The following is a 16,192-nucleotide window of genomic DNA, read 5'->3' as shown; positions in this document are numbered from 1 at the left end:
TCAGCATCCCTGCCTGTTTTCTTGTCCCAGCTGTCACAGCTGCAGCCTCGGTGAGCCCGAGGAGGACGTGAGGGCCCTTTGGAGAGGGAAACAGTACCAGGTACTCGATTCCAGTTGACTTTCCAAATCAAAGCAGCAGGTGAGAAGGAAACAGCAGCACAGGGTGTGCTCTTGCTGTGCCCGATGCTGTGATGGGGGTGCTCTTGCACTGACAAGCAGGGTACAAGAAAACTCCAGCAGCTTCTGCCCCACAGAAACTGTGGRTGCCCCATCCYTGAAATTGTTCAAGGTTRGGTGGGACTATGAGCAACCTTGTTTAGTGRAAGTTGTCCCTGCCCAYGGCAGGGRGKTTGGAAACAGATGATTTGCAACATCCCTTCCAACTGAAACCATTCTGTGATTCTAATCCCCCTTGTTTGACTGACAAAGGCTTCCTCATCTCTAATGGGGCAGAGCATCATTAGGTCTGTGGTTTGCCAGGATTTACAGAGCATAATAGTTCTGCCCCTGGGTTTATAGATTCTGGCAGGTTTTCAGGAGCGTGGCTGGTTCAGCCGGGGTTGCAGCAACGCTTCCCAAGCTCACCTCTGCCTCAGAGGGGGCAGCTCGTCCCTCAGCTCCCCGGGGCCTCAGGCACAGTGCCCGAGCTGCAGGGAAGGGAAAACGCGATGCTAAATGGGCCTGGTGAGATGCCTGTGCGGTGTGTTAACAGCCTGTGCACCCCAAACCTCCCTGATCCAGCCCAGGCTGATGATGTGGGAGTGTTGGTGCCCACGGTTCTCTGCTGCAGGCAGGGTGGATGCTCTTGCTCACAGCTTTGGTTGGTTGTGACACTGCACAAAGACAATTCCACGCTGCCACTGACCTTCCTGCTAGAGCTCTAAAGCCCTGGGCACTCAGGAGCCGCTGCCTGCTGGTGAGACAGGAGGGATCTGCTCCATCCCTCACCCCGGTGGGCTGTGGCTCTGCTGAGCAGGGTCCCCGGGGTACTGAGGCGTGTCTCTGCTGGCAGCTGCTTGTGGTGAGTTGGCAGCACTGATGCCAAGCACTCCTTKCCTTTGCCAGCGCTGTCAGTCAACACCAGATCCTTTCTCTGTAATGTTGAAACACAAATTGTCACAGTGGGTGTGTAAACTGTGCCTGGTGGATATGCTGAGCAGGGCTGTAAGCATGTGGAGAGGCAGGAGGGTGCCCRGGGGGGCAGGGTGGTGTCTGGAGGTGCAGCCTGGTGGGGGCACAGCCTGGCAGCTTGGCTCTRGCAGAAACCATGAGACAGCATTTGTTGATGGTTCCCAATCCCCGATTTCCCCATTGCTCAGAGTCCAGCTGCCTTGGAGAGTGTGCTGGCTGGTGGGTGAGCCTTGGCAGGGCTGTGGAGCTGGGTGGGGAGCCTCCAGCCCTGCCAGGACATGACACTGCTGCTCAGAAGGCTTCTCTGGCTATTTTATTAATTTGCTCTTCTTTGCTATTGCACACTTTTCGGACACTTATGTCACTACACAGTGCAGAGTATTTTTTAGTATTTCAGCAGCAGACTTTGTCTCAGTGAGGTACAAACTCGTGCTAATTTATGTCCTGGTTTTAAGGATCACCAAAAACCCATCACCCAGCTCGTTTCAGGAGGGCACTGCATTATATTCCAAGTGCACAGAACTCACAGACTCATCCTTAAAATTTCCCTGAGTGAATGCCCGGGATGTCTGTGGGACACGTGGCCATGGTGCATCCCCGGGCTGTGCAGGGCCAGCGTTCCTGCTGCCCCGGGGAGCAGCTGCTGCTGCGTGCTGCGGATGCTGGGACTGAGCCCTGGGCTAATATTAGCAGGAACGCGCCAGAGGGACGGGCACAGTGTCTGATGTGCCTTGGATTCAAGAGAGCAAAGCCCTGCAGATGGGATGGGCCTGCTGTTTGTGGACAGTCTCACTCCAGAATCCACGCTCTGTCCCACAAACCCGGCCCAGGGCTTTGCAGGATGAGAGCAGCGGGCTGGGAGCTGTGTGTGACTAACGGTCCCTCGTGTGCCAGCGCTCAATGCCTGGAAAAGGAAACGCAAAAAGACCTTTCCGATTTACATCTTGGATCATCCCAGCCCTGGGAGTGAAGCACAGCTCCTCAATTGTTGGATTTCCTGGTCTGTCCACAAAAAGTCGCTCTGTAATGGTCTCTGCTGGAGCTCTTTGTCGCCAGCTCAGTGTGGGCAGGGCAGAGCTGCTCATTCATGTAGCTGGTGCTCCAAGGCAGAAAAGTCACCTCTGATACCCTCAAAGTTGAGCTTTACAGCCACTTCAGAGAGTTTTCTCTCTCGTTCCACGTCTGCGTTTCTCAATCTGAGACAAAAGGATGGGTTGGATGTGAGTCTGCTGCCAAATCATCACGTGGTGGGAGAGGAAGGAGACAGGGGAAGGTGCCTATGGRAAGRGAGGTTTTCCCCAGCAGAAATTGTATCTTCCCCAGCAGAACTGGCCTTCAAGACAAGAAAAAAAGAATGGATTCCTCCAGTGCAGGCCTGCTGTTGTGGTTTGGGCTTTTCCCTGTGTATACCTAATTCCTTGGGAATAAAAAGGTTATGAGGGAGTGGGAAAGGGAAGAACAGGATGAGGATCTCCCTGTGCACATGAGCTGAGCTCTGAGGATCACTCGTGGCCCTGGTTAGGATGTAGGATCATCCAAACGTTGTTTGGAGCTGTTTCATATGAGGAGGGCTGGGCTGAGTGTCCTTGGGGCCGGACAGGCACTGCGGCACAGAGCAGAGTGTCCCTGGCTCAGTGTCAGCAYGGAGGGCTTCCAGGGCTGGCTGGCACAGGTGAGCGAGCTCCTCYGTCCCCGTGGGACCAGCCCTGGGCAAATCAGAGCATAAAGGGACCTTTCAGAGGAGCCTGGGTRKGAAGRGACAGGGAGGGGATGGGTTTTTACACCGGAATCAGTGCAGCTGCTCTGGTTTTGCAAGCGTGTGCTGGGGCTGAGTCAGGGCCTGGAGCACGTACACAGTGCTGCCTCTGGAGTTCTCCCCATCTCTGGGATCCTGGTAGCACCTTTCCATTGGTAAGGGACCCACCTAAAATGCTTCACCCTTTGGTCATTGCCTCTTGGTGGATCTGGGCAGTGGAGTGAGTAAGAAACTCCTCCAGGACACCCTGCTCATGTCTGAAAGGTCTGAGTGACCATGGCTCTGTCTCTWRGCYRATACATGCCAGCAAACCTGGGGCTMAATTACTGCCAGGCATTAAYCTGGCACCTCTGGGTGCCCCATGGCCTCTCTGGGTGCTGGTTTGATTTCTGCTTTGCTCCCCTTCCCTGCAGGGAGCTGCTCACCCCTTTTTGCCAGGAGCCAGGACTGAGACAGCAGCTGCAAACCAGGAYTGGGATGTGCCATAAATCCAAAGACAACAATGGAGACTTCAGAGTCCATAATCACTCCAGATATTCATATTTCTGACATTTAAGGCAGCATCTGCAAGACCATCATGCAGGGTCTCTCCCTCTCCCAGCCCCTCTGCCCTCTCCTGCTGYACTGAGCTCTGGTGCCTCTTTGTTCCTCAGAGATGGGATATGGATGCAACAAGCTGAGTGACCCTAAATCCTGGTTAAACTGGATGGAAGCCTGTGAAATGAATCAATGGTCTGAGCTCAGTTCCTGGTGGGGCTGGAGCTGTTTGGAGTGGGGTCAGTCCATCAGGGGACTTTGTGGGCCAGGGTTGTGCCCTGGCCACCTCTCATGTCACACCTGTAGGGTGTTGTTTGGTCCTGGCACCCCTCTGGTGGCACCAGCAGTTTGTACCCAGCTGCTGTGCTGGTGCCATCAAGGGGAGACCCCTCCAAACTTCATCCCCTGACACAAATAGTGCAGGTCAGGAGTGTCCCTTGGGCAAGAAGGGGTTTGTTGCTGCCTCCCACTTAYTCTGAACAGCTCTCATCTCCTGATGGCTGTGACTCAGGCTTTTACCCTGATTGCTTCTGTCAGGCTGCTGGATGGAGCTCAGCCCTCGGGTCTCCTGGGGACACCTCCAGAGGGGTGGCCCACGGGCAGTGTCCATCCAAGCAGGCTCTGGGCTGGTTTGTGTGCCAAAATTGGGGATGGCACGGGTGGCGTGTGCCCCTGCACCCTCCCAGTGCTGCTGGCACCCAGCTCAGGGCTGTTTGGGGTGGGATTGCGGGTGCAGGCRCTGTCAGTGTTGGGGACCCTCCTGGGGTCACAGTGACATCAGTCTGTGCTACCATCCTCCTGGCAGTAGAGGAGGCAGTTTGGGGCCCAGGCAGCACAGAACTGCACATCCCTGTATTCCTGGTGAGGTGGGTGCTCTCTGGGCTCCCCCAGCCCTGGGGATGGTGGCAGGGGTCAGTGGTGGGACCAGCAGCACTGCTGGGCTGGTATGGGAGACAAAGCACCATGGTGAGGACTGGGGTTGGGACTTCAGCCTTTCTTTCATCGAGGCCATTGGAAGTAAAAATGCAGGGAAATGTGAAAAGGATGGATTTTATTTTAATTTATAAAGCACGTTTAGTTTCCCAGGAAGGAGGAAGGAGGGGGGCTCTGCTCTCTGCCAACCTTCAGGACGCTTGGACAGCCACTCACACTGCAGTGCTGGGTGTCCCCTCCAAGAGAGCCATCAGAGCTGGCTACAGGGACAGCAGCAATCAGCAGCASTGCAGGCAGGAGGGACAGGCAGCCCTGCAGGGATGAACCCATCCTGGGTCCTTCCTTTAACCCCTTTTTACCGATTTACCCCTTTTCTGTCTCTTTTTAATCAGCGTGTTGCAACACCGCCCATCAAAGCATCTTCTCAAATGGAGACTTATCTGATTTAATCACCCAGGCYGTGCCACCCAGGCTGGTGACCCACCTGAGTCACTGTCCCTGAGCCTGGTCACACATCTGAGTCACTGTCCATGTCCCCTCTGTGGGMTTTGGCAGTCATGACTGGTGGGGGTGGCATCTGTGGCACCAGCACGGGGCAGGCTGGGCTCTGCCAGACCATCTGCATCTGACTTTTGTCTCTGGGTAATTGTTTCAAGGCAGTTTAGAAATATTAGTGAACCAAACCAAATCTACAGTCCCATGGGAGGCACAGAGAAGATTTATTTCTCTCCTTCCTCCTCYCCTCTTGAAAGGAAACTGGAGCACAGACCGGAGACAGAAGCTGGAGTGAGCCCGTGGCAGAGCCAGTAATGCAATCTGCTGGGCTGGATACCCTGTGTTTTRTGTAATTTTCTGTACAAGTATGAAATGAATATAAGGGATGTAAAATATACTGGTCTGATCTGGAAACATTTTGCTGAGAGTTAATGGTTATATAAACCCAAGTGTAATAGAGAATCCAGCTAAAATCTTTTGAGAACTGCATYATAGGGACTGGAAAGCTGGGATTTTGTATTAATCTGAGTGGATTTTATTTATTTTTTCTATTCTTAGTCCTGACTTTGCTTGTGCATGTTCATTTCTGGGAAACGAGAGGTTTGCTGCATCAGCCCCAGGCTGTTTTATAACTTGCTGTGAGTGAGAGAARTGCTACTTGAAAAGCTCTGATTGATGTCAGAGCCCTGAGCTTGCATTTATCCCCAAATTTCCACCAGAACTCAACTCTTGGTGCTGTTTACACTGTTCAGGAAGGCCCTGCACAGTGACAGCACATTACCAGCCTTGTCTTGTACACATATAATTTGTGTCAGACCCTGCAATCTACTGCAACTTCTTCTGAAGGCTGTCTGTGAAGTCARAGAAAGGATTTATTTGTGCATGAACCGTTCATAACTTACCCAGGATAGCGTGACAGTCAGGCTGCAAACAGCAGACTGTCACTATATATATATTTCTATACGTGGCTATGTATGTTTAGTGCAGCAAGGTTGTTTTTTTGGTAAAGGGTGCGAGCACAAGGAAGGGACCCAGCAACCATTACTCCTCTTCTTCCCTATATTAGATGACCAGAAGCTTTTGGGAAATGTGMTTTTAAATTTTGCTGAGTTTCTTGGGCTGTTCTGAAGCTGTGTGTACTCACAAAATCCTACCAGCACATGCAGCATCGCTCGCTGCCTGCACTGCCAGGGCTTTTCTACCTCAGATGCATGTTTTTGACCCCACTGAGGGGCTCAGGGGAGTTGGGAGCACCTTTTTGTTGAGGATGGGGGAGAGATTCCCTGCTGTGGGTCTGCAGCAGGGGTGCAGCTCTCTGCCCTTTCTGATGTGGGACCTTTAGGATTAACACCCTAGACCCTATAGGTACATGCAGACCCTAGTCACTCCTATAACCAAGCCTTCAGTTCACTGCAGTGCACCCATCTCTGTTCAGGGTGGTGGSAGCTCTTCAGGGCCATCACAGAGGGCAGGTTTGGATAAGCCAGACCCAGGTGGCCCCACCGTGGTGTGGGCAAACACTCCCTGCTCTCAGCCTGGCCAGAAAAGCACCGCCAGCACCCCGCTGCCTGTGACGGGGCTCTGGGAAGCTTTAAGGGCCCCGAGCAGTTCATGCTGTGTTGGGTTTCCAAGGGTTCCTTGAAAGATGAGAGCTGCAGCCTCCCCCCTTTCCTGCCGGGAACAGGAGGTGACCATCTGGTAGCAGTTTAGAGMGAGCCCGCGCTCTCAAATGGTGCCATTGTGCGGTGGGAAATAACGGGGCTCCGGCTGCCCCGGCCCCATAAGGCTCTGATGTGTCCAAAAACCCAAGGAAAGCTCTCTGTGCTTAAGCAAGCAAGCAAATGTAACCCCTGGGTTAGCAAGATGGGGCGAGGGGCGCGGGATGGTTAATGGGAAGCAGTTGGGCGCTGCGGCTGTGGCCGAGCTGGAGGCTCCGGCTGGGAAGCAGCTCCCAGAGGAGCCAGCGTCCCTCGCTGTTTATTTTGGTCTCCTCTGGAGCTCTGTGCAGAGATGTTGCCCTGTACAGAGCCTCCCTTGGCCTGTTTGTGGTTTATTCTGTTTAAACAGGGCAGAAGGAAGGGGCAGATGTTGCAGATGTTCCCCAGCTGACCCCCCAGGTGCCCTGACTGGCTGCAGAGCGTCTCAGCCGTGGGGCCAGGATGCTCCAGTGCTGCCCCTGGGAGATGGGGATGCCTTGTGTGGGAGCCAGACCCTTCCATGGCACCTGGGCACCCTCAGCGTGCCTGGGACTCGCAGGAGGGACCCTCCCTCAGTGAGGGCTGTGGCTGTGGCTGTCCCCAGTGGTGCCACTCGCTTGTGACATCTCTGAGACTCTTGGCTGTGTCATGAGCTGCTGGGGTTTGAACCAGACCTCTGCCCTCTGTTCCCAGCTGGCAGGATCCCTCAAGAGCAGCTTGCACTGATGGTGTGTGACCTGCTGGTGCCTGGCTGGGGGTGACAGGGAGGACACGGTGACCTCTCTGCGCAGCCAACCCCAGCACTGCTGCACCAAACAGAGAAATCAATGTTTTCTCCTTTTTAACTGTGCCTACCTCTTCAACCAGGGATGAAGGCACAAACTTTCTGGCATAGACCACGTCTGGGTTTTCAGGAGCTCGTGTCCTTGTGCATAGCCAACAGAGCCACCTGGGAGGGCCCATGCCTCTGTCACCCAACAGGATCTGCAGAGAGATTTTTGAAGCCAGCCCTGCAGAGCTGRGTGATGATGCTGAACAAAACTCCACAACCTTGAGGTTTGCAAAGGTCCCCAAAGGGGACCAGTTTCCAGCCCAGACATGATGGTGGTGGGCTTTTGCAGAGGTTGCATCTGACAGGAWGTTTTTAGAAATCTCATTTTAGGGGATTTGGGGCTTTCCCTGCTGCAGGAAGGGAGCTGCTGCCTTCAGCAGTGGTGGATTGAGCCAGAGGTGTCTGAATGGCTCTGGAATTGGCTWAAAGGACATCCAAAGGTGGTGTGGGCTGTGCTCAGCTCCTCGGGCACCTCCACAGGAACAGAAGGAAGGCTGGCGCTCAACACCTCCAGCTGCCTCCAACATCCTTCACTCAATGGGGTGGGCTGGGGAAGCCCTGCTTTCACCCAAAACCCCCTGGAAGTGTGATAGAGGGGGACAGCCCTGCAGCAGGGCAAGCCCAGGGCAGGGATGTCGCTGTTGGCTCAACAGCAGACAAAAAATAACAGACACAAAGACACACATACACACACACACAAAAAGTAACCCCTTTATTTTGAGATAGGTTTCTTTTATCTACTTTAGTCACTAGTGCATACATTTGTGTCAAACATACATTGGTCAAGAGACAGCTGTTTAATTACTAATCAGTGTATGATTGGTGATTTTGCAAAAGCTACAGTATTAGTAATGTTTATAATTGTAAGTTGTGTTATCAATTCTACATTCCAATCTCTATTTCTCAAAGGTAGCTAAGGACTTGGTGCTTTTCTCCCATGCAGGCTGTTAACACTCCCCTGCACAGGGACACCTTGTTGGGGGCTGTTGGGGGTGACAGGGACCTGGAGCCCGTGGGGACACAGAGAATGAGCCATGACTGTCCCTGTGGAGCCCTGGGAGGGGCTGTGGGGCCCTGCAGCCCTGCCTTCAGCTCCTGTTTTTGCAGGGAATACKGACACTTCCCTGCAGGAAGCCGGGAGGAGGGTCATCGGGAGCAGAGGCTGTTTACTTTCCTTTCCTGMCTCTGGGCAGGACACACTATTTATAAGATTTTCTCTTTTTTTGAGAGTTGTTGTGCTTCCTGAGGTGCTTCTCTGTTCCCATGGGAGGAGGAGAGAGGCAATGCAGAGCAGGGAACTCCAGCCACGCTCGGTCCCTGCGAGGGCCACCACTGCTGAAGGTGACAWTCCTGAGGATCGTGTTCATGCCAGGGGGGCTCTGTCTCAGAGGTGGAAATGAAAACCCTCGTGGTCACAGCCCTTCTCTTTTCTCATTCCTGGGATGTGTGACCTTCTCCAGACCACGCAGAATTTGGGGCAGTGGTCAAACGTGCTGAGAGGACAAACTGGCTACCAAAATCCCTGTGAGATGARCACCCCACCCTGCAGAGCCGTGCGTGACAAAGCTCCTGGGCTGTCCCCAGGGGAGTCAGTGATCCTGCTGGGCAGGGAATGCCCCTGGGAGCTGGGCCCTCATGATTTCACTGTCAGAAACTGTGCTTGAGCCATTTCTGCCCCTCCTTTGGGTTGGAGGTTCCTTGCCCATCCCCTCAGTGCCTCCTTCCTGCTCGTTGGCACCACAGCACAAGGGAGGTGTTATCTGGGGGACTTGGATGTCATGAGGCTGTAATCATGGTTCTGCACCTCTGCCTGAGGCTTTTTGAGCCCCTTTGTGCCCTGGCTTTGCCATTTTTCTCCCTTCTGCATCAGGACCCAGAAGGACCAGGAAAAAAGCCATTTTAGGGTGTTGTAATTCAGTCCAACCCTTGGATAAGGACAGGAGCTGGCTGTGTTCCACATGGATGGCATTGGGCAGGTTTGCCCTGGCCTTGGAGCACTTTGGGGCGTTTAAAGTCAAGAGAAGAGCCATGTGGGTCAGCTGCTGTTGTGTCACTTTTTCAGGAAGCAGCAGCAGGGCTCGGAGTTGCTGGATGTGGCTCATGAGAGGGACCCTGCGAGGTCAGCAGGGCTGTTTGTACCCAAAGCTCCTTGGCAGGTCTGAAAAAAATCCCCAAACCACTCCAGGGAGGTACTGGGAGATCTCCAGGGCAATGTTCACCGAGGAAAGATCCTCGTCAGCATTTCCTTTGCTGTCAGGTTCCTTGAGAGCGTTTACCCTGTGCCTCAGGATGAATCCCTCAGGAGGCTTTGGGGCTGTTTGGTGAAGGGGAGAGGAGGGGACTGAGCTGCCTGGAGGAGCAGCAGGCTGATTTCAGGATCCTGATGTGGGCAGAGCTGTGACCCTCCGGGGCTGTGTCCTCTGCTGCTCTTGCCCACCCAGCTCTGCTCAAGGCCAGGCACGGGCTCCCCGTTGGGTTGTCCCTTCCGCTCTCTTTGTTTCCAGCAAAATGCAAACTGGGCTTGGCTGGAGCATTGTTTTAAACTTGGGATTTTTGGAAAAAAAATATAGTTAAAACGTTAGTTTCTGGATTGAGTGTGTGATGGAGAAGGAAAACTGCAGAAAAGTCTGCTGGAGAATGAGCTCCAGCTCCGTGCTGGAGACCTGAGAGTTCCAATACTTTGAAACAACTCTCAAATGTGTTGGTTTTTTTTTTTTGTTTTGTTTGTTTTTTTTTTTTTGTTTTTTTTTTTTTTTTTTTTAATTATTCTGGGGATGCTTGGGGGCTTGGACATAAAACTGCAGTGCATGAATTGTGCCAAGCACAGGCTGCAGGGCAGGGACTGTTGCAGGGAGCATCCCACCCCTCCCAGCAGGTGAGGATGTGGCTGGGAGAGCTCCATGGAAATCAGAAAACAGAGCAGATAAATTGGAGAAAAAGTGTCTTTGGTTTTCTTTGCTGCCTCAGAGATGCAACACAGACCATTTTGTCACGAGGTGCCCCTGGTGGGACCCTTCCTTGGCTTTACAGGGGGGATGGTGAGCTCCTCCAGAGCCCATCCAGACTGGTTTTGCAGCCTGAGGTTCATGTTGAGCAGTTTTGGGGTATTCCCCCCAAAAGGGAAAGCAGCCCTAAGTCTGTACCCTCACATTTGAACCCCTGTGWGTGTCCCCGTTGTGTGGGGGTCCATGAGCCCCTGCTCTGAGGGTCCCACTTTGCTCCCCACCTCCCTTGCTGTCCCTGTGTGCCCTGGGGCTGTGGCCCTGGCTGTCCAGCCCCTGCTGCCAGGACAGAGCTGGTCACTCGTGCTGCCACCCTGCCCATGGAGCAGAGCTGGGTGGCTGCCATGTCCCTGTGCCTGTGCCACCAGCTGGACCCAGCAGTGACAGGGGGCTCCTGTCCTGCAAACGGACGTGTCCGAGGGATGGAGTGTCCCCATGTCCCCAGGCTGTGCCCTGGGGGGTCAGAGAGCCCTGGACCAGAGATGTTTCCTGCAGGGAGATGTTTCCTGCAGGGAGATTCCTCTCCAGCTCCAGCCCAGGGGTGTGAGGACATCCTGGCACAAGGCAAGGCTGTTCTCCGCTCTGTCCCTGAGATCCTGAGGAGCTGTGGGATCTCAAACTCAGGTTTTAGGGGCTGAATGTCACTGATGCTGTCCTGGGGATGTCAGGGATGGGTGGGCCCAGTGCTGGTGCTTGTGCTGGCCATTAGCAGTGGGGCTGTCACCACACTGAGGGTGTCCCCGCACCAAGCCTGTCACCACACCGAGGGTGTCACCACACTGAGGCTGGGACCCTGCCGAGGCTCTCACCCCACCCAGGCTGTCACCCTGCCTAAGCTGTCCCCACACCGAGGATGTCCCCATGCTGAGGCTGTCACTCCAGCCAGGTTGTCATCCCACCCAGGCTGTCATCCCACAGAGGCTGTCACCCCACTCAGGCTGTGACCCCACCCAGGCTGTCACCCCAGCCAGGCTGTCCCCACACCAAGGCTGTCACCCCAGCCAGGCTGTTCCCACGCCAAGGTTGTCACCCTGCTGAGGCTGTCCCCACACTGGGGCTGTCCCCATGCCAGCTCAGCCTCACCTGGTGGAGGCTCCTGTGGGATTCCAGGGTTGTGGTTTGTCCTGCCCTGCCCCTGTGCCTGCCCTGGCTCTGCAGGACACAGAGGGTGTTTTTTTGCAGCCCGTGGCTTTTGGATGGGATCCAGCAGTGGTTCCCTTTCCGTGGAGCTCAGCCTTTTGTTTGCACCTGGCTGGGTCCTGTGTGGAGCAGGGCTGAGTTGAGCCCTTCCTGGTACCAGGATCAAGCTCAAAACACTTCAGTCTTTGGTTCCTGTGCTCTCTAGGTTTKTTTTYAAGGATAWAAGCTTCTGTGGCTRCCATCTTTGGTTTTCTTGCTGCATTTACACAGATTTGATGCTACCCTGAGATCGTATTCCTAGTCTGGATTTTGCTGGCAGTGCTCACAGGAAAGCTCTGTGTTTATCTGTGCATCTTCAGATGTGAGAGGAAAAGAGAGGTGCTGTAAGCTGGATCTCTGCTTCCCCCAAATCCAGTGCCCTGCTGTGCCATGCCATGATGGACCCTCTGCTCCCCTCTGAGTGTGGGATGTAGGGCAGTGTGGGTTCCGCTCTGGGGTTGTATTTCCTGGCTCTGGCTCGTTTCATTACTGGGTTTGTAACTTGTCTGAAGAGGCAGGGCCTGGCCTTCAACCTGCAGCTGCTTAAATGGGTTATGRATGCAGGGATGAAGGAGCAGAAATRGAGTWACRAGYCTTGTGCAGTGTCTGTAAGCATCCCTGGAGATGCTCAGGTGGATGGTAACTAAATCCTGGACTGCTTTTCGTGTTTTTCAGCTCTGAAAAGATCCTTTGAGGTCGAGGAGGTAGATCAGTCTTCAAATTCCTCCACCCCACAGAGACGGGCCCCGAACACCCTCCTCAGGTCCACCGTGTCCAGCTCCACGCAGAAGTTTCAGGAACTCGGCGCCAGGAATTCGGATCCGTCCATGCGCCACGCGGAGCCCACGGTGCAGAGATCCCCCAAACCCCCTCTGAGGAGGGTGGAGCTCCCYGGACCCAAAGCGCCCGAGCCGGTGTCCAGGAGAACGGAAATCTCCATCGACATCTCCTCCAAGCAGGTGGAGAACTCCAGCTCGGGGCTGTCGCGGTTCGGGCTCAAGCGGGCGGATGCGGGGCACAAACCGCCCGAGCCCGGCGCCCGCAGGACTGAGATCACCCTGGGCAAGCCGCAGGAGCCGGGGCTGCGCCGCGCCGAGGGGCCACCATCCAAGATCCCCGAGATGACCCAGCGCAGGGCCGAGGTGACCGCTGCCACCGCCCCGCCCGACRCGGCGCCCCGGCGYCCCGATGTCCAGGGGGTCAAGGCCRCCGAGGGTCCGGCCCCGGCCGCACGGGGGGCTGAGAGCACCGAGCCAGCCCTGYCCACACTGCCCGTCCTGGCTGAGCCAAAAACACAGCCTGTGCCCGTGGAGAGCCCCGCCAGGAGAGAGCAAGGTGAGAGCAGAGCGGCAGGCTGGTGGGGAGTGATGGCTGGGGACACGGGGGACACTCATGGGGCATGGGATACACAGCAGGGTCACACAGTGACCATGTAGGGGACACTCTGGGGGCACTCAGGGGGCACACAGGGGGCATGCCAGGGTCACACAGTGATCACATGGGGGGGTCACACAGGGGGCACTCAGGGGTCACACAGGGGTTACACAAGTGACATCCACACAGATGTCACGCAGTAGTTGCATGGGTGTCACACAGCTGTCACACAGTTGTCACACTGGTGTCATGCAGGTGTCACACAGCTGTCACACTGGTGTCACACAGGTGTCATGCAGGTGTCAGACAGGGGTCACACAGCTGTCACATGGATATCACACGGGTGTCACACGGATGTCACACGAGTGTCACAGTGGTGTCACACGGATGTCACAAGGGTGTCACAAAGGTGTCACACGGATGTCACACCGGTGTCACACAGGTGTCACACAGATGTCACACGGGTGTCACACAGGTGTCACACGGATGTCATACCGGTGTCACACAGGGGTCACACCAGTGTCACACAGGTAGAGATGCCCAGCTCCATGCGCCGCTCCTGGGGCTCTCCCACTCCCGAGGTTGCCCYGGGSTCRGTGCTCAGATGTGTTTGCACGCACAGCTGTCACCCGTGGGTTGATCCTGCCTGAAAGAGCTGTCAGGTTCCGTCAGAAATGCCATCAGTCCTAGGAGGAGAGAGAAAAGGAACTGCCAGAGGGCTGTGTGCTTGCAGGGTATGCCAGCCCTGTCAGCTCGGGCCCTGTGTGCAGACCCTGGAAAGGCTCTGGGTTGAGGGACAGGCTGGGGAGGTGTTGTTGGGATGACTTGTTTGGTGCTGTTGTTTACGGCTGTGGGGCAGGAATTGCCTCTTCATTAGCAGAAGTCAGGGTTTTTTGCCCTTGGAGCAAAGATCTAATAACCTCATGGACCAGAGCCACGGTCAAACTGCAGACCTGGACTATGTTAGCTCTGTCTCGTTTTCAGTTAATCCCATGTCAAAGCCAGCTTCCTTGCCTTGCCAGCTGTCGTTTATTCCCCGTAATGTTTTGGAGATTTTCCTTTCTCCTTTCAGACCTGTTAATTGCTTTTCCGTTCTCCATCGCCCATGGGGTCCCTGCCATGAAGGGTGCAGTGGTCAGGGGGAGGGCACCCCCTCCCCTCCCCACCCTGTGCCCTCCCTGGGGGCTGTGGGATGGGCTGGGGGGGGCTGGGAGGTCCATGCTGGACCCTGGAGCCGGAGCAGGGCTTCCATCCCCTCTCCTGGGTGCCYTGTGGTCACACTGACCTGCAGAGGGGCCGGGCTGTGGTGTGTGCACAGTCTAAAATAAAATCAGGGGTCAGCAGGGAGCTGATATCCAACCTGCAGGACTCAAGGGGGTTTCTCTCRCTGTGCATGGTGTAGGTGTGGCCTTTCTGAGCTGGGTCCATGTCCAGCTGAGCTCTGAGCCCCAGCCTGGGATGGCGTTTGTGTGACCCCCTCTCAGCTCAGCTGCCGTGTCTGTGGTGCCCTGGAGGCCCCTCCTGTCCCATGGGTGGGTGYTCAGGCTSGTCCTGCTGGCTCTGGGCTGCTCTGAGTGTCCCAGCTCTGAACCCCATGGGTGGCTGGCACTTTAAGAGCAGGAGGCTCTGTCAGCTGCTGAATGCTCCAGCTGCCCGGGGCGGGGGCAGAGCGGGGACAGCTGCTGGGACCGTGTCACCCCTGAGCCCAAATGGCTGGAGTCTGCCTGGCAGCACGAGCSTGCCTTGGCCTGCTACAAAAGGGGCTTTCAGTGCAAATGTCTCCAAGAATCATCACAGGATGGTTTGGCTTGGAAGGAACCCTAAAGATGGCCTGGTTCCAACCCTGCTGCCACCACAAGGCAGGAGACAAAGCTGTGGGGCTGTGGGGGCTCTGTCTCCTTTTCCCTGTGTGTCAGCACAAGGTTCAGCTCAGGGGCACTGCATGTTCCCCTTCCTGATCTCCTCCTCCTCCACTGCCATGGCTTGAGGCTGCTCTCACACATTTCATCCCATTTTGGGGTGTTCCTCCTCTGATCCCCAACACCCCCCATGGGCACGTGGGTGGCCTCTCTGCTTGCTGCTGCTGTAAGAACACAGAGAGATTTGGGGAGGCTGCCCAGGGTCCCTCAGGATGTCCCAAGGATGGCTGCAGACACCTTGCCAGCGCTCCCCACCCCACTGCAGTTTTGGCCCCACCACCCCCCAAGTGAAAGCACTGCCTCTCTGATGTCAGCAGCACAGACAGCGTGGGGCAGGTCCTGCTCCAGCTTTGGGTCAYCCAMGAGGTGCTCCTGTGGCACTGGACAYCCCTGGATCCCCTTCTGGTGGCTGTCCAGCACAARCAGCTGAGCAGGGGATGCAGGGGATCCACACTCCTGTGCTGGGGCCTGCCTTCCCCAGCTGTCAGGCTCAGCTGCCTTGCCCTTAGCCCCTGCTCCACCCCCCTGGGTCTTCCTGGCAAGGAAGGATGCTCTGCAGCTTGTTTGGGTAAATCGAGGCAGATACACTGAATAATGGAACATTCACCTGAAACAGGGACATGGTTTCCTCTGCGTCCCACTCGAGACTGTGCAAAACTCTCTGAGCCTTTCAGCTTTCAGCTCTGCTGGAGTCTTTGTCCCATGKCCACTTTGCGACAGCCACACAGCGTGCCAGGTGCTTCTTAAAAATCAGCAGGGTTCCCTCTCCTATTTTACTGCAGAACCAGCTGGGCAGCATCAGGAGAGTGAAGCAATTCAAATGTTTCCAGTTTGAACCCTTATGGAAAGAATTTTCTTCAGAAATCCCTTAGAGATGGGCTAAAATTTAAACAATTAAATTTTTTAATTAAAAATTTAAACAATTAAAAATAGAAAGAAGGAAACTTTGAGATCCATTGGGGTCCTTGTGAAAAGCAGGGAGCTGTTGCTGTGTGCTGGGCAGTTGTGGTGGGAGCTGTAACCCACTGACCTCCCAGAGCTCCAATCGTTCATCCCACCACAAACACCCAGGGCTGGAGAAGTGAAGCCACACAAGGCTTGGGTGACTTTTCTTCTGTCCTGTCCTGCCAGGGTGACACTGAGAGTGGAGCTGCAGGGTTTTAGAGGGTTTGGCCAGCTGTKAACACAGTGATGCTCAGAGCCCTGGGCTGAGATCAGTGAGTCACCGTTTCCAACTCCCCCGAGCTGCTCTGCTCTCTCTGCACGAGGAGATTAAAGCTGTAGGGAAATGTTTCCTCAGAACCAGCTGACAGACTCGGGCTAGGTTACAGGCAGTC

General features: G+C 55.2%; 1 protein-coding gene across 1 annotated transcript in view; it reads left to right on the top strand.

Annotated features, from left to right (window-relative positions):
* The window catches only part of LOC130585851 (septin-9-like), a gene marked incomplete at its 3' end in the record, with an annotated part of 69,553 nt that overhangs the window by 2,691 nt on the left and 50,670 nt on the right, over positions 1 to 16,192 (top strand). Inside the window, exon 2 of the mRNA XM_057386512.1 lies at positions 12,238 to 12,897. Within this exon, the coding sequence (XP_057242495.1) occupies positions 12,238 to 12,897 (660 nt within the window). The remainder of the gene's footprint in view (positions 1 to 12,237; positions 12,898 to 16,192) is intronic.

This window comes from Malurus melanocephalus, unplaced genomic scaffold (assembly GCF_030028575.1).
Source record: "Malurus melanocephalus ecotype Western Australia unplaced genomic scaffold, MMel_1.1 scaffold_979, whole genome shotgun sequence".
NCBI classification, from domain to species: domain Eukaryota; kingdom Metazoa; phylum Chordata; class Aves; order Passeriformes; family Maluridae; genus Malurus; species Malurus melanocephalus.
The sequence above is the reverse complement of the archived record's forward strand: the minus strand, read 5'-3'. Positions and strand labels throughout refer to the sequence as shown.